Source organism: Chinchilla lanigera, unplaced genomic scaffold (genome assembly GCF_000276665.1).
Source record: "Chinchilla lanigera isolate Chin_1 unplaced genomic scaffold, ChiLan1.0 scaffold00005, whole genome shotgun sequence".
Lineage (NCBI taxonomy): Eukaryota > Metazoa > Chordata > Mammalia > Rodentia > Chinchillidae > Chinchilla > Chinchilla lanigera.
The window spans coordinates 2,449,502-2,468,059 of record NW_004955406.1 but is presented as its reverse complement, the minus strand read 5'-3'; the positions used below and the strand labels follow the sequence as shown (position 1 = coordinate 2,468,059).

Sequence of the window (18,558 nt, the reverse complement as noted above, 5' to 3'; positions counted from 1 at the left end):
ATCCACCCATCCATCCACCCATCCATCCACCCATCCACCCATCCATCCACCCATCCATCCACCCACCCATCCATCCATCCACCCATCCATCTATCCACCCATCCATCCATCCATCCATCCACCCATCCATCCGTCCATCCATCTACCCATCCAACCTCTATCTATCTAACTACTTAATTTTTACCTAACTGACAAATCAATCCATCTGGTTTATTTCCTGAAATTCCCTTACATGGTCACTGAGCCCCTAAACATAGACAATTGGCTACTTACAGGAGGGGTTGTTACTGGGAATGACAAATAAGTAGGTATATGCATTCATGGCCAAAAGGTAACAAAAGAAGTACACATTTCATCTTGGGTTGATTCAGAATATCTTCCTACCTTACGATATTTACACTGGGAAGTAAATATGTATTCTTTGGTAATATATTAAAGATGGTGAAAGTTTCCACTGATTTATTATTTGGGTTTGGTGAACCATTGGCAGGTGTCCAGGCAACTGCACGTGCAACCATGACTGTCCGTTATCTGGTGCATCCCAGGAGCATCTTGTGAAAAACAGAGCAAGCTAGGAACAAGTTGGGCTGTTTTCTTCTTAAAGTTTTTTTGTAGTAATCAGAAGAGTTATATTGTAAGATATACAGAAATGTATAAATTGTCTACTCTTAATAACTATGAAATAACTAAAATTTCTTAAACTCTGTAATTGGCCAGCAAAACAGGAGAATAGTATATCCGTTTACATTTCTGTTTTCTTTTTTTTTTTTTTTCTGTTTTTTTTCGGTACCGGGAATGGAACTCACAACCTTGCGCTTGCCAAGCAGGAGGTGTGCCGCTGAGCTAAATCCCCAGCTCCCTACATTTCTGTTTTCAATGTAATATACATCTTTAAATGAACTGGTGACTACCATCGTAATGCCTAGTGTCCATTAAAAAATGAAACTGTTCTTTTATTTACTCATCTCCTTTCCCACAAAGGATTAATTATTGCTTTATCTTAAATAATTTTAATCACATAAAGTGTCAACATCTGCCACTAAGCTGTCATAATCAGATTGCTGTGAAAACAGTAAATTGACTCATTTGTCTTCCCTTGAAAATTGCCTCTTAGAAATCTTTGAGGAGTCTTTTTATCAAAATATGTTCCTGGGCCAGGATGATCGAAATCATTTGAGGTGCTTGCATCAGAATTTCTGGGAGTGTCTTGGAACTTGCCCTCCCAGAGCATTTCCAAGTGATTCCTGGGACCAATATTGTTGGAGAAACACATGGGTTATTCTTTGTTTGTAGAACCAGCTGTAGAAATCTAGGTGCTATCGATTTCTCTGTCTACTCATGTTACCTCTACCCAGAGTTACACTGTGCGTTACCTTTGGCTCTACCTTCAGCCATTCGAATAAACATGATTATGTCTGAATAGGTTATACTGCACTCATCACTATGACATTTATCACTGTGTGTATCGCAGTTGCAAACAGAACCAGAGTTCACTAACTTTGCAGAGCCCCCTCTTGCCTTTGTTTTCTCCTCTTGAGACTCTGATACTTCTGGAACTTGCTAGGTCTGTTTTCTTTCCTTGCTACCCAGATGAATATTACTTTAAATGCCCCAAATTCTTCTCAACCCAACATTTATCCTTCTAATTTTGTTCTAGGAGGAAAGCAAGATGTTGTGAAGAGTAGCATCATAATAACCCTTGCGTGAGAAGTGGGAGGGCCACAGTCTGCAGCAGGGGAACCAAGTCCTGGTTAGAGTGGGGTCCTGCGGCCACTGATGTTGACGGACAAGTTCTTCATCCCTGTGTCATCGCAGTGGCTCATGTCCTTGTGAATGGACCTCTTCCTTAGGATGGATATTGTTCAAGAGCAATCTTACTTGAAATAGAATTGTGAATGTAAATTCAAAGGGGGTCCATGCCATGTTTTTTTTTTAATCATCCTAGACAAAAAACACATAAAAATATGTTTATGATCCTTTTGGCTAAGAAAATGCTACAAGTCTTAGCACCAAGAGAAAACAGTTAGAGAGCTTTTCTGTATGGTCAGCTTCCAGCTGATGTTTATTTGGTCTTGTATTCACTATCATTTTCCATATAAAAATGGAATAGTAACCAGATACAAAAAACCCCTCTAATCTGTTGACTGCTAATGTAAGGGATGGTGACTGCTCTGGTCCTTAGAATAATATGAAATTTTGCTCTTTTCTAGGCTGCTTAGTGTAAGACTTGCATTAAAATAATTGTTAACCATCAAAGGATTAAGAAACGGTGGGATTCCTGACCTCTCTGCAAGTTCTGTGATATTCTATAACATGCTTCCTTGTGGAATACAGATACTTTCTTATTAAAAAATATTTAAACAATTCTGAGGACAAATTCATATCAAGAAGAATTAAGGATACACCTAACTGATTATCAAATGGGAGAATGTGAATATATTTTCTTAGTAATTCACATCAGAAATAAACAACTATCCAACATGAATAGCCATGCCAGTAATTAAGTAAATAGGTTGCATGTTAACAGGCAAACAATTAAATTATTTGTTTCCTAGGGGCATGTAATGAAATTGTTATCGCATTCCCATGAGGGAGACAAATAGATATTAAAAAGGTCTTTCCAATACCTGCATTGGCGAAGGCCAACAGCTAATTCAATAGATTCGATCAAAATCACCACTTCTTTCGCTGCTCCTGATTTATAGCTTTGGCTGTTCCTAGTCATCACTCACTGCAGATTGCTCTCCAGTGCTCATAAATTATGCCTCATAAATAAAAAGATACAATCAAGGAAATCATATCAATTCATCTACAACCTTGGAGTATATTTTCCCATGGCATTCACGCTAATGCCTTTTTAAAGGTAGTGTGACGCTGGTTTTGAATATGTTTGAATAGCAATATGCCAGCATGGGTTTTGCCAGAATTGTGGTTAGGATACTGCATGGCTGAAAAGAGAGGACAATAAATCTAAAATTACATGATTATAAGATTAGTTTATTTCATGAGCAGCCCTGCAAGCTCTGGCCATAAAAGAATAACTTGCTGAAAATGTCTATGTACCTACCTATGTCACCATCTACTTCTCTGATTTTCTTTCATCATCAAATGGACTTTTCTCAGCATCTCTGTTTGCATGGTGCTTTGCTGGATGTGTTATAGTCACACTTTTACAGATACAGCCCCTGGATTCCAGCTCCTTTCATCTAAAACACTTTGGATCAGGCAAGATAGAACATGATTTTAATTGAATTCTAAGGTCCAGGGGAAGAAAGGTACAGCAGGCCATTGTCTTCCTTTTGACTGGCACTTTTGAAATCCAGAGACATGAAGTTGCTAAGGAAATTATGAGACATTTCCCTTGCTGGGAATGGGTGTTTTCTGTTATGACTGCTTAACATACTTCTTGCTCATTGGAGCCCTTCAGTATATAGGCAGATGACTCTTTTCTAAAACAAGAAGGAAGAAATGGCTTCAGTGTTAGTGGAAAATACTGTAATTAACCTTAATTCATTTGTAACTGTAGTGTTTCTGTTTTAATATTTAGATCCTTGATCCATTTTTACTTTAGTACATGGTGATAGACATGGGTCTAGGTTTAGTCTTCGGCATGTGGAGGGCCAGTTTTTCCAGCACCATTTATTGAAGAGGCTGTCTTTCTTCCAGAGAACATGTTTGGCCCCTTTGTTCCTTTCTTCCAGGGAACATGTTTGGTGGCTGAGTATGTTTGTAGTTGCGGCTGCAACTTCTAGTCTGTTCCATCAATCCTCAGGTCTGCTTTTTCGCCAGTATCATCCCAATTTTATCACAGTAGCTGTGTAGTATAATTTCAAGTCAGGGATTGTGATGCCTCCTACCTTGCCTTTGTTGCCCAAGATGGTCTTTGTTATTCTAGGTCTCTTCTGTTTCCAGATGAATTTTAGGAATGTTTTCTCTAGATCTGAAGGAGGAGTTTCTCACATGCTAATTGTTATTGCTTATCCCTGCTCCTCCTGGGAGCAAATAGGAATCCAGTCCCAACCAACTCTCACAGAGGGCACAAAAGTAGTGGCTGGATTTACACTTCCTGTTGTATATATGCTCCATTTATTGATCTAGTTCATCCTCCCAGCCAACAGTCCTATGTGGTTGGTGTTATTATCTTCATTTCACACACAAAGAAATGGGCACAGAAGTTATGCAACTTGCTAAGTGGTAAGGCTAGCCTTCTAATACAAATACATGGGATCTAGAAGTCCTAACTCTTCACCCCTTTCTATATGAGACCATAGAAGGACACCTGTAGCCATCATCCGGGAGTCAGGGCTGCTGCCTAGACCTGGCCCAGAACCCTGCAGGGCCTGGGTACGTCTGTAGGGGATGGCAAAAGGACCACAAATACCATCTGCTGCTAACTGTCATGCTTTTGACAATCGTATGTTACACAGAAGCAAGAACTCCTCACACACCTCCCATGACATGTAAGTGAACTGAAATGCCATTATGTTCCTGAAAGTAATGACTATACCCTAACTAGCAGAGCACATCTCCAGGAACTATCCTAGTATCCTTAATCATTGTCTTAGTTACTTTTCTTGTTGCTGAGATAAAACTCCTACCTAAAGTTCAAGGAGGAAAGGCTCATTATAGCTCACAGGTTTTAGGGACTTCAGTTCATAGTTGTCTGGCTTCAAGACAGGACAGCATGGCAATGGGGCATCACAGAGGAGAAACAGTCCATGGTAGGCAGGCAGGAGATAGCAAAGCAGCAGAAGCAGCAGCAACAGCAGCAACAGCGGCATTCAGTAAGGCAGAAGCCTGTCCTTTTATCTCTTCTAGGCTACTGCCTTTTGGATAGTGCTGCCCACACATAGGGGGCATCCAATGTTTTACCAATCAGTAAACCCTTTAGAAAACTAGACCCTCATTTTGTGCCAAAGGAAGGGCTTGTGCAGAGACCCTCTAGACCCTCTGGCATCCACACCTGGAATTATGTTTTACCAATCAGTGGACTGATTTAGTAATCACACACTCTTAATCCCAGCATCACACAATTTAAACCTACCATCATCACATAACTTAATCCCAACATCACACACCCTAGAACCAGCCACCTTTGAAAGCTCCACCTATGAGCACATGAGGCTTTGGGAGGACATCTAGATACATACCATGACAACTACATAAGACTACTTATCATTCAGATATTGACTGAGCCCATTCTGAGGGCAGACACTGGTCTGTGGGATGGGCACTAGATAGCCACCAAGCCTGGAGAGGCACAATCGGACACAAACAAGAAACACACAGGTAGCAATGTGTGTCAGGAAGGAAATGGTGCTGCTCACTGGGGTGATATATGCAGGGTGGCACAGTCCACTAGATTCTCTTAGAAGTGGTAATCAAGCTGGGTGCAAGTGGCAGGAGGCTACCACATGAGGACAGAGGGGAAGAGCATTTCGTGCCAAAGGAGGGGCTTGTGCAGAGACCCTCTAGCCAGAATCTCATCCCAAGGCTGGCATGGCTGACCTTAGTGCATGAGGGCTGGGTGCAATGAACTGAGGATGGAAGGCGACAGATGTCAGACCATGGAAGTCCTTCTGCAGCTGAGAGGACTTTGTGTTTTACATGAAACTAAGACAGAGTTCTCAGTAGAGGAGGCACTTTATCTGATTCACATTTCACAGGAGAAAAGTTACTTTTCTTTTGTTGTTAGGACAAAATACCTGACACCCAAAATTAAGGGAGGAAATGTTCATTTAGCTCATAGTTTGTGGAGGTTTTAGTCCTCAATCCAATGGCTCCAAGGCAGGGTGGCATGGTGAGGGGCAACAGTTTGTGGCAGAAGACACCAAAAGCAACAAGAGCCAAAAAGGGCAAAAGTAAGCCTCTTTCCCTCTCTTACACTGTATGCAGGCTACCTACTCTAGGGCAGGTACAGCACTTATACTTCCAATCCCAACACTAGACAATGAACCAATCACAAACTTTAGATTCAGCCACCTCCAAAAAACCCACTCTCCATGCCTGCATGAAGCTTTGGGAGCACATCCAGACACAAACCATAGTAACAGCCATACCTGATATTAAACACTTTCTATGTATTTATATATTGTTCTAATTTTACATATGACAGTGTCCAAGGCTTTAAATTGATTTAAAGTTCATAGTGATCCTAGGGAGGGAAGTCTTTTTTCCCGATTATACAGATGAAGAAACTGAGGATCAACAAATTGAAGTCACTCACTGAAGATCCAGAGCCTCATAATCAAGTGGCCCCAACTGTAACCCTGGTCAGTGGAGGAATCTGTACCCCTGATGAGGTGGGGGAGATGACAACCCTGTGGGTCAGCATGTGGGCCAGAACATCTGGACCCAAGTTCTGACTCTGCACTCCCTTTTTTTGTACTGGGAATCCAACTCAGGACTTCATGCTTGCCAGGCAAGTGCTGTGCCGTTGAGCTTTATCCCTGGCCCTCTGCCCTTTATTTTTAAAATACAGTGTCATGGATGGAAGCCAGCGCTTCCTCACTGAGCAACATCCCCAGCCTACCATTATTTTTAATTTAGTGTCTCACTAAGTCACTAAATTGCTCAGGTTGGGCTCAAACTTGTGATCCTCCTGACTCAGCCTCCCAGAGTACTGTGATTACAGGTATATACCACCATCACACTTGGTTGACTCTGCCCTCTTTTATCTTGATAAGTCATTTCAGTTCCTGGCTATATAGAAATAACAATGCCTACCTCACAGGATTATTCTGAGATTTACATGCCATCAGGTGTCTGTAAATCTATGAAGGGTATGTGGGGTATAAATCCATTTATAAATATTTTGCAGGAGTTTGAGAGTCCCAGATCTGTACACAAGTGCAATTTAGAAGCAACTATGCACTGGTGTGGAAGAACACAGTTTTTGGAACTTGAATCTCAAGGTTCCAATTTGAGTCCTTCAATTCCCCACTTCTACATCCCTGGGCAGTTTATTCAGTTACTCGCATCCTCAGACTCCCCTCTGAGAAACAATAATAATAACGCTTATCCTGAATGATTGCTATGAGATTAAAGTAGTTAATCTACATAAGTTCTTAACATAGTTTCCAGCACATACCAAATACCAAGAAACTAGTGGAGACTGTTATGCATTATTTATGTGGAGGGACAGGAGAGAGTGACTTACCAGTTTGGATGAGATAGTAGGGCTAGACAGCAATTCTGAAGCCAGTTTAGGGGCTCCAGTTAGTCTGTGAGATGGACAGAGGATAATGACCAAGGCTGGGGAGGCACAATTGAACACAAACGAGAAACACACAGGTAGCAATGTGTGTCAGGAAGGAAATGGTGCTGCTCAGTGGAGTGATACATGCACAGTGCCATAGTCCACGAGATTTTCTTAAAAGTGATAATCAGGCTGGGTGCAAGCAGCATGGATCAATAAGAGATTTAAAAACCCTACAGCATTCTGAGATTAGCCTACATCTCTCTCTCTCTATTTCTTTTTAGATCTTTCTAGGCCAGAATAAATAAAAGCATGGATTTTCAGAAATATTGCTTCTACATTAGAACTTGTTCCCTGGATGGCATTCTCTACTTTGCCTTATTAGTAATCAAAATTTCTCAGCAAAGCTCCTAAGCATGAGGAAAAGCAAACATTAGAGTAGGTCAACGGGCCCTCTAGAGGACAGAATTTTACTTCTGGTTTTCATTACCAATATGCCTATAGGCATCAAGGAGAGAAGCGCACACTTTCCTAGATGTTTATAGGCATCTGAGTAATGATCAGACCCATCCACAGATAGATAAATCAATTAACAAGAAGGAGTTGCAGCTATCTTCTTAAAGATTTCAATGGAAGGACTCCGAGTCACTCAAATGTGTTTTCATTTCCACCTGTAGACTTAATGGTTTCATAACCCAAGACATTTCTGAAGAGTCTGATGGAAAGGCATCTCTGGTCCAAGTGTCTATGTGCAAACCTTACTGAATCTTCCTCTTTACCAAGTGGTTTATCGATAACAGTGAGTGGCAAGCCAAAGGCTGCCAGGTGATACAGCCCAGAAAAGATCCTACTAGGGAAGTGATATCCTAGTTCTGGGGTGAGCTGTGGGGGTGTGCAGGCTTTTTCCAGACCCTTGGTCCCTCCCTCCCTCCCTTTCTTTTGCTGTGAGACTGAAGAAATTGAGCTCCTCCTCTTTTCACTGTGGAGTGATTTGGGTCATTGTGCATTTTCCTGTCAGGGCATCCCCAGCTGCACAAACCTATGTGGCCAGAGAACAATGTAAGAGTGGCTGTGGGAGATTTGTGTGGCAATGGTGCTGTCCCTGAAGACGAGGAGGCCTCTTGTTCCTGCGTCTGTTTTTCTGTCAATCAGATCTTTTAAATGTTGCTGGTCACAGCTATACTTTCATGGAGAGTATATTTGGGGGCATGTTTGTCTTATCATTGGACTTTATGTTCCCCAGGGGTAGAGTCCATGGTTTTTAGCCTCCTGACTCACTCACAGTCACATGGTATTCACTATGAACACGATAGGTGCCCTATAATCTCAGGTTGTTTTATTGGATAAAAGCAAATGAAAAAAAATGCACCTCTTCCTTTTCTAGGTGTTTATACTGGAGGGAAGCTTTAGGTATCATTTGTTTTGATTGCCAAATCTTGGAACCAGAACGGCTTGTGGAGAGCCATGGGGCAGACTGGAGTTACACAGCATCTTCATTTAAAAGGAAAAAATTTTAGTATTTTCACATTGTATTTCTGGCAAACACCCAACATAGACACAGGCAGATCGTTACTGGTTTAAGTGAAATATAAATCTTGGTTTCATTTGCATGAAGGTGAGAACCCAAGTGTCTTCAGATACATAACTCATCTAAAAGACACCCTTAAACCGCCAACAATAGTTTGAGAATAGAGTCTATATCTGGACTGAAATTGGTGGCACATGACTGTAATCCCAGTGTTCGTTCTGGGAGGCTGAGGCAAGAGGATTGTGAGTTTGAACCCAGCCTGGGCAAATTAGCAAGACCCTGTCTCAAAATAAAAATAAAGGGTTGGGGATGCAGCTCAATCTGAAGACCCTGAGTTCAATCCCCACCAACACACACACACAAACACACACGTAGATTCCTCAGGGATTCCACAAGAGACAGAGCCCACCAGAGGAGGCAGAATAGTGCTCACACCTGGGGGTAGGGATGATCTCCTGAAAACAAATGCCAAAGGGTAAGGATGACGAGGCCTGGTGCAGGGGCCGACCTGAGTCTCCCGGCTCACGGACACGTCTGGTGGCCTGCAGTCTGTGCTGTGCACGGGGGGGGGGGGGGGGGCCTCAAATCTCAGAGCAAATGCACCGCCTGAGCCAGACGATATCAATAAATCATTTAAAAACTTAAGCTGTGGGCAGAGGGGATGAAGGGAGCTTAGTTCTTGTGGGAGAAACTAACCAAACAAAAGCATCCATGCTGGTCAGAAATACGTTAGCGAGATTAATTCCTCATTAAATGCATGTCTGAAGGCCCACAGAGCACACGCTCACAGCGCAGTCTCTAACTGTGACGGCAGTGTGGTGGGGAAGGGCTGGGCAAGGCTGATGGCCTCAGGACACTGGCAGATCACAGGAGGTGGGTTCCCAGTCACTGCCAGGAGGGACCCTGGTCCTGGGTCTTGGGCAAGGGATTCTTTTGCTGAGAAAAGAGACACAGGGGCAGGTAAGGGTGGGGTGCCCAGTGCAGGGGCGTCACACCCTCAGAGCCAGCTCTGCCTGGGCTCCATTCCAATATTTGATGAATGATTCACTGATGTAGAGAAAGAATTTCTCTTAACCTGGCTCTCCACCCACTTGAAACTAAGGGCGGTACCTCCTTCTTTCAATGAGGTAGCTAGGATCTGGCAACCAGCTACAGCCTGACAGGTTTCTCATTCTTATAAATACACTAATTTGTTTAATTAGAAAAGTGAAAACTTAAGTATTTTGCCCAAGTTGTGTGACTTTAGTTCAATGGTTTTTTCATTTGGAGACTAGAAAAGTTGTGAGCATCCAAGGTCACAAGACCAAGAGGTCATACATACCTTGCAGGCATAGGGTATTTGTTAACATCAGCAGTGTGAGAGGTGCTGGGACAGATTTACTGCTGGCTGAGGCATTCCTTGCACATCCTGTGCAGCCGGAAGTGGACCCTGGGACCAGCCCTACCTAACCACAGTGCTTCACTCTCTAGCTTCACAGCAGGCACAAGGTGCAACAGGGTAAGTCAGAATCCTGCTTGTGGTGGAATTTTGAGTACTTGGAGGGAGAAGTTCTCTCTCTGCTCTGAGGGAAGGGACTATGATAGTGACTCTTGCTGGGATATGGTTGAGTAGTTTTTAGTGTGAGCCTCTGTCCTGAACACATCCACACAATAACTCATTCAACCTCAAAGCAAGCTATGTGCTCATACTATTACTCCTATTTTAAGGACATGGAAATTGATGCACAGAGGAAGTTGGAATCCTGGAGCCAAGAGGGATCTTCTCTGATGCCTAGAGAGAGGCTGTGCAGGATGGAGCCAGAGACAAGCTAAGACGAAGGAGGGAAGGAGAGGAGGGGTGAATCCAACAACATCACAGCCTGCAGCCAGGTCTTGAGGGCCCAGTATTCATATCTTCTGCTTAGTTTCAAGGAATTCCTTCAGTCCCCTTCCCAAACAGGAGAGCACACATGATTCCCTTCTTTTTAAAAATTTAATTCAAGTTGGTTTTCTATTACTTGGAGTAAATTACTCACCATGCCTTATTGATGGTCTGGGTTTTCTCAGTCATACATGGGACTCATACGTAGTAAGCTAAATAAACTAGGCTTGTCATTTATTTACATTTCTATTTTATAATATGTGCATAGTTTAAAACCTCACTGTATTGGTAGGTACAGTAATTAGGTTTTGGTAAGGGACAGCACTGTCACTCTTTTCCCCATCCACTGTGGGAACAGATGACCCTGAAGCCATTTCTGGTCTGAAGCTGGCCTCTTAGACCCACTGGCATCAAGGCTACTTAAATCTAAATACTATGTGGAAATGAAGTTGCTAAGAATCTGGATTTATTTTGTCAGCTTTACAAACTACAGATCACCAGGGCCAATCAAGGGAAGATGAAGTCTGATCTGAATTTCTAAAAAGCACACAGTGGTGGTTCATTCTGTCGCGGCCACCAGAGGGGACTTGTGTGTCCAGATGGGAATGTGCTGAAGCTCTGGCCACAGAATTCCTATGTTAAAGGTTGGTTCCAGGTAAGGTGGGATTTGGAGGTTTACTCTTGTGAGGTATTAGCTCATCTAGGTCGGGGCCTTCACCAATGCGACTAGTGTCCTTGTAAAGAAGAGAAAGAGGCCAGAGGCAGCCCTCCCGTTCTCTTCCCTGTGTGCTAAGTGAGAGCACAGGGAGACATCTGTCTGCAAAGCCGAAAGCAGGCCCTCAGCGACACAGGACCCACAGGCACCTTGACCTTGCACTTTTCCGCTTCCAGGTCTGTGAGAACTAAGTGTTTGCTTCCAGCCACCCAGTCTCCGGAGCTCAGGTACAGCAGTCTGTATTAAGAGGTGGAAAGGCCCAGCAGGTTCTCTGCAGAAGCATCGAAGCTGCTACCCCTTCTCCTGCCCGCTGCAGCTCATCCCTTACCATCTGGCGGCCCCTGGTCAGGTCAGCTTGGGGCAATTCTCCACGGGATGCCGATGGTCCTCAGCCAGCTGCCTCTGGCAAGAACAGTGAAAATCCCTTCTAGGGCTCCCACTCATCCCTTCCTTGCAGTCTCCAGTTAGGGGACAGTGCTGGTCTGTTAGAGAGCAGTAGATGGCCATGGGCACCCACAGTGCTAGCCCCAAGCCCAGGCTCTTACACTAGGGAGACAGAGGGCTTCCTCTCAGTCACCCGGCCACTAGGCACCAGGACCCTTCAGCGCCCCTGAAACTGTGTGGGTGCTTACTGAGCTACAAGTCAAAATGTGGAAGTTCCCATGAGCTAAAGAAGTCGTTGACAGGATGCTACAGTGACGAGAGTCCTGACAGTCCCCAGCAACTCCTAGGATTTCTCAAAAAAATGAGAGTTGTGAATGACACAAGCCACTTGCTAAGAATATACACTCCTGGAGTCCCTTGCCTTGCACTTGGGAATCAGCCCCGGGACAAGCTCTTGGTGATCCTTTTGTACAAGAAACACTGAGACCACTGCCTTCACATGGCTCCGTATTGAAGTACTACGGGGAAGAGTTGCCTGTGGGATAGCATGGCTCTTCCAGGTGAACTGGCTACCAAGCTGTCCACATGAACTGTCATGTGGTGAGTGACACTTGTTAGTCCTTCTCCTCTATGGTCTCCACCCTGAGTGGCTCCTTGCTGTCTGTCAGACACTCATCCAGACAGTTCCTGACCCTCCAGTGAGCAGGACTTGTCCACAACACAACCCTCTGTGTCACTGACCAGCTAGGCGGGTGAATTAACTTAGACCGGAGAATTCTATCTGTTCTGTTTGTTTGTTTGTTTTTGGTTTTTCTCCGGTACCGGGAACCGAACTCACGACCTTGCGCTTGCCAGTCAGGCGCTTTTGCCGCTGAGCTAAATCCCCAGCCCCAAGAATTCTATCTGTTCTTTCCATATAACTAAACCTTAGCAGGTGCCTTCCATGCCTGAACTCAAAAGCAGAGTGAATGCAGTGTTGTACGGTAGGGAAGGAGGGTGGCAGTGAGCCACATCTGACACTCCCAGGGCAAAACGTGTGGCGCCCACCACTCAACCACAGAGCATGGCCACCTCCTGATCAATAGTCCCACACTCTGGGATTGTCTCCTTCTTTACTTTTGTTCCTGACAAATCAATGAGTTACTTAAAAAATACAACCCGCTGCAGAAGATTCAAATCACTGCCCAGTGTCAGGTAAACAGAGTATGTCTCGGACAAAGATGTTTCCTCAGAGGTGACTGGCAGATGAAGTGACCTTCCAGTGGGTCTGACACCAGGGCAAACTCATGTGAAAGACAAAACATTCCTTTGTTAAGGGAAAGAAATTCTTTTAGTACATAATTTCCTCAGTGACTTCTCTAGAATTACTTATATTCCGTAAAGGCTCAGCGTTCATATGGGCTAAGTAAATGCAATAATTTAGTTCATTCACTTCAGCACTGAAATCTCTGTTTTTCAAAATATCATTTTTTATAGGTACAGGGCCTGGTAGGCTTGAATTTTTTCCTGCTCTGTATTCTTACATTGTAACAACATAGGATTAGCTAATAAGTGCAAATTTGAGATCAGTGTGTTATGAAAACCAAATTAAATACAGTGCTTTCATGTGGATGTGATGAATATGGAGGAAGATTGTGATACAGAGCTAATAATAACAGTCACAAAAGAGTCCGCTCAGCTGGAGATTCTCAACTTGCCTTTGCTCTGAAATGTAGGCTCCTTGATCATCCTCAGCTCCCAACAAGAAATTTAACTAGAGAAAGACACATGCTTGGAGTTCGCCATTCCTTGGAAAACTAAGATGAGACTTCTTCAGCTAATGTGACCAATATTTAACCCAGCGACACAGGACAATGAATGCCAAGGAAGCTGTAATCACCAGGTTGCCTTTATTACCTTTGGGTCATTTCGTTTTGCCTAATTCAGGCCCACGGCTAATTCCATGCAGTTCTCTCAAAAGATAGATTTCTATTCATAAGGGAGATGTGATAATTGAGAACTGAGGGGTCCTTGATAACTTGACACTTTTCAGTAAAGATAATGAGATGAGAACAAAGGGAGGGCCACACAGGTCCTGACACTTTCTAACACTATTCTGTTTCCAATGGGTGCATCAGTAGGTATTCTGTTCCTTCCTCACGGAAGCCACAATCTTTACCCTAAACCCTTGGAGCCTTCTGGGCTTTAAAACAATTTTGCTTTTGAAACTTCAGAAAGGTAACAAAATTGATCTACTGTACAGTTTATCATATCTCCAAGATGACCAGACTAGCTATCTTGTACTGAACCACAGTATTTGTACAGGAAAACATATAAATATTCATATTTAAGTGAAATAAATAAATATTATAAATAGTGTCAAGTCTATTTATAATATTTGCCACCAAATGAGTTAACCCCCCCTCACCCCAAGAAAAGTTTGTTTTTCAGAGATTTTTAGGTTTGGATTTGCAAATAAGAAAGTATGGATTTATGTCTGTGTATTTCTGCAAGCATTCAAGAACCCCTGTCTCCAATTCTCACCAATTTCATTGGTTAGTTTATCCCATACAGTATTGACCTGAAACATACTTTTTTTTTCATGCTTGAAACTCACTTCTAATCATTCTGCTCATTGATTTGGTCACTGCATTCCTTAGCAATTTTATTATTTCTTGATATGATAAGAGCTGTAAGGCTCAGTTTCGTCTCTCAGAAAATTTCTCCCGGTGTTGTACCTGGCACTTGGTGCTTACATGAAGCAGCAAGCTTCCAGGCACACATGCATGGGTGCACAGCACCTCAGCATGCGTTGCCGGACACACACAGGTCCTACCTGGTACTCGTACTCCGTGAAAGGCAGCAGTTCAGAATCTGTGAAGGAGTTCGAGCTCCCGTTGTAGGTTAGCACTGGGCTGGATTTTCCAGACTGAGCTGCTGTCAGTCTTCTGTACAATTCATAGTATAAAATGTTCCCATTTGGCTGGAGTGGCCCTGTCCACAGAAGGGAAACAGTGGGCAGGAACCCCCCTGGAGCCGTCCCCACCTCCAGATGAGGAGGAGGCTGCACCAGAGGAGCAATCTCTGGGGTCTGGATGGAGGTCCAGTCGCTCGACGTGCACCCCAGGGCGGTGCAGGCTTGAGTTCGGACTTCATACCTTAGGGCGGGAGGCAGGGTTACAGATGGTCAGCGCAACAGACCTGCATGAGACATCTTTCAAAGACTAAGCGTGCTCAGAAAAGAAGACAAGTCCACATGTATTAGTATTTTCTGGTACTGGGGATCGAATCCAGGGCCACTGCACTGAGCTATCCCCCCAGCCCCCTCACCCTCCTTGTTTTGAGATAGAATCTTCTTAAATTTCTACGTTGCTCAGGCTGGACTCCAGCTTGCAATCCTCCTGCGTCAGCCTTTAAGAGTGCTGAGGTTACAGCACGAGCCAGCACACACTCAGCTCATGTTTATTCTTATATACAGCTCTTTTGGAGCTGGGGAAGGAACCCAGGGCCTCGTGCACGCTAAACAAGAACTCTACCGCAGAGCTACACCTCCAGTCCTTCATTAACTCTTCTAATGAATAATGAAGTCTTGTTTCCATGGAAAGCTCTGAATATTTTAAGTCTTCCTGGCTTTCCAAACTAAAGGGAAGATTCTCATCTGTTTGCAAAGAGTAGGCACAATTCTTTCCCTGAGGAAGCCTCTATAGAATGAATAAACCTTCAAGAGTCTTTCTGGCAGGGTGAAAGTTCTAGTGCTCTGCAAAAGTATTTAACAGAGCAGCGAAGAAGGCAGCTCTGGGCTTCCCCTGACTCTGCAGGTAGGGCCAGAGGATGCCCCAGGCCCGTTTTTAAGTCGTGAAGGGACAGCACGGAGTTTAGGTCTCAGCGGTAATAAATCCCCACCTGGTACCTGACATTTTAAAACAGGCTCCGTGTACCACACAGGGACCTTCTGGGGCCCTAGTTAACCCAGTTGCACGCTGGATTATCCATCATGGAGACACCTTATCACCATCCCGTTAAACTCAACTAATCAATTATGCTTTGCCTCAGCGCTGGTCTCTGCCACTTGAAAAGGTTTATTTACATCCCAGGGACTTTGGTTAGTGCTAAGCACCTATGGTGGAAAACCAGTATGTTTTAACCCATTGATTTGACCATGATCCTTGTTTCCCTCAGCACTGAGCTCCCTTCCTGCGGCCCTTCCTTTCTCTGGGTCCAGCCTTGTCCGCAGTCATTCTCCACCTCTCCTCTTTGATGAACCGCTGCTTTGGCTCTGTGGCTTCCCTGCTTCCTGTTCTGCCGACCACCTTCTTCTCTTCCCCTTGGTGACGTCTTCCATCCCCCTTTATCTCCTCCCCCTGCCTCTCTCCACCGGGACTGGCTGACGTGCACACACCCACAGCCGGCATGCGGCAGAGTGTGAGGTCAAGTCTGGTTTTCTGCCTTAGGGTTACTCACTTTCTGGATTATCTGTGGTAGTTTGTAAACCCTGGGTAGGTTGCTTTCTGGAATATTCCCAGGCCACTTTTTCCTCGTGACCAACTAGGGTGCCCAAAGGTGGACACATATCTATAAATATGAATGTGCTTTGAAGTCACAGGGTAGCAGTGCTACTATTCTGTCTTATGTCATCAGTGTCATGGCTTTAATTACAAGGAGATTAGGAGAGACCTTCCTGCACCCTTAAATGTGCCCATGAGGCTCACTAGATGAACCAAAGTTTTTTTTTTTTAAGCCTAGAAAAAGTATCCCTCTCACATCTGGAAAACCATATTCTTCTCTAGCAATCTTTCTGAAGATCTGTTTTGGAGCAGGGGGCAACTGATAGCATTTTTGGAATTTTTGTGTAAAGTCAGAGAAAGAGGAAGCTGGTGGAAAATATATAGCTCTACAGCCAGTGTGGGCCTTTTTAGTGTCCTGAATTAGAGTAAAATAAAAGCCAACTCAGAGAATGTGGGTTAGTTGTGGAGGATACCTGAGGAAGTTTTAATTACTCTTTAATATTTAATATGACCCTAAATAATTGTCGTGAATAGATGCATAAGACCATGAATGTTTCATTTAACCAGCACCATATATCAGAGATAGATAATTATAGTGGTATCTAATCTACATATCAGTAGATTACAGTGATAGCTCAATTTCACCTGTGGTGGCTGGAAATCAACACTCTCAGCCTTTATTTTTTTTTAAAAAAAGTGTTTATGTTAATTTTACTAAATTTTAAGCATAAAATGCCTTTTATTACTCTTCCCTCTGGGGGCTCAAGTTACTTAAAATGTGAAAGGGAAGACTGCCAAGCAATTATTAAGCTGCAGGAGGATTCCTTTGTGGAGGGAGCAATGTGCTTTCATGCAAGGCAAGGACCCGGAGAAAAGTGCGGGAGAACCTGAGAGAGCTGTAGGGTGCTGTCTGAGAGGTCACAACCTCAGGCGGCGGCAGTCCTGGAGTGGGGAAATGGTCCAGAAAAGCCTCCTTATCCCTGGAAGAAGTGCTGCGTTCCTCAGGAAAGCCCTTCCCAACACAAATTCTGGTCCAGACCAAGTCTGGCTGGTAATGGTGCTCACTGACTGCGCTTCTGCCTACTTTAATGCTCTGCATTCTTGCCTGGGGCAGGTGGTCTTCCTGGGACTCTGAGAACTATGCTGGTGTCTGGATGGTTTCAGGATGGACTGGATTTAGGGAAGTGGCCTCATCTCTGCACTAGTTCTAGACAGGATGTTGAACTGCAGACATCACCTGCAGGAATCCTGCTCCCCAGGCAAAGGCACGGCGGAACCGGCAGTAGCTTCCTCTCAGAGCATCCCGCTTGCCCACTTACCTGTGAAATGGCTTCAGCTGCTCCACCACAAGAAACCGCGCATCAAAAGAACTGTGGGTCGTGTTTACGTGCATGGTTTTCGTTTCTCCTCGGAACAGCTCTCGGATGACGAGGGTATAGTTGACGATGTCGCCATTGGTCCTCATGGGAGGGTCCCAGCTCACTACGATCTCCTGAGGGCCCTTGGCGTGCAGTTTCGCAGGCTGCATCCCCGAGGGTGCCGAGGGGCTGGTTCGGTCTTTGACAAGGGGACTCAAAGCGTCCCCTTGGCTGTTGGTGGCAGTCACGGTGTAGCCGTACTCCACACCCGGGGTGAGAGTGCAATCGTGATAGCGCGTTCCCAGGCCAGAGTACACCATGGCTCCGTCCCTTCTAAGTTCATAGCTTCGGATCCGGCCGTTTGGGTTTCTCGGGGGCTCCCAGGTGACCTCTATGGACTCCGAGCCTGTCACTTGCAACACGGGGGGCCCCATATTCTCTGGTGGGGCCTCCATCGTCCGGGCAGAAGTGGGCCCACTGGCTGTGCACCCCGCTCTGGTGCAGGCGACCAGGGAGACGTTGTACTGAGTGTAGGGCTGCAGGTGGGAAACCAGGAGGGCCAGGCCCTGCGCAGCACGCTGCTCCTTGCCGTCGTATCTCAGCAGATACTGAGTGATCTCCCCATTTGGAGAGGACGGCGGGGACCAAGACGCATTGATCTGGCTGGCGCTGACGGCCCAGAGCGTAGGGGGGCTGAGCCCCGACGGAGCCGCCTCAGGAGTGGTGACCCGGGCCGCCCCGCTGAGGGTGCAGCCCCCCAGCGTGCAGGCCAGGACGGCGTAGCTGTAGGTGGCAAAGGGGAGCAGGTCGTCGTCGGTGTAGTCGAAGGTCCCAGCGTCGAAGCTGAAGGGATAGCGCACCCCGTTCCTCTGCAGGCCGTAGGACTGGACCACGCCGTGGGGCTGCTCCGGGGGCGCCCAGGAAATGCGCAGGGCGGGGGGGTCCCGGGCCACCCAGGCCAGCTCCGGCGGAAGGAGGCCCTCGGGCGGCGCCTGCGGCGTGCTCACCGCGCTCCACGGGCTGCAGGCCT

General features: G+C 45.2%; 1 protein-coding gene across 2 annotated transcripts in view; it reads right to left on the bottom strand.

Annotated features, from left to right (window-relative positions):
* The window catches only part of Ush2a (Usher syndrome 2A (autosomal recessive, mild)), a gene marked incomplete in the record, with an annotated part of 661,834 nt that overhangs the window by 31,605 nt on the left and 611,671 nt on the right, over positions 1-18,558 (bottom strand). For both annotated transcript variants that reach the window (XM_013519932.1, XM_013519934.1), the window contains 2 exon segments: positions 14,502-14,823; positions 17,490-18,558. In XM_013519932.1, coding sequence (XP_013375386.1) covers positions 14,502-14,823; positions 17,490-18,558 — 1,391 coding nt within the window.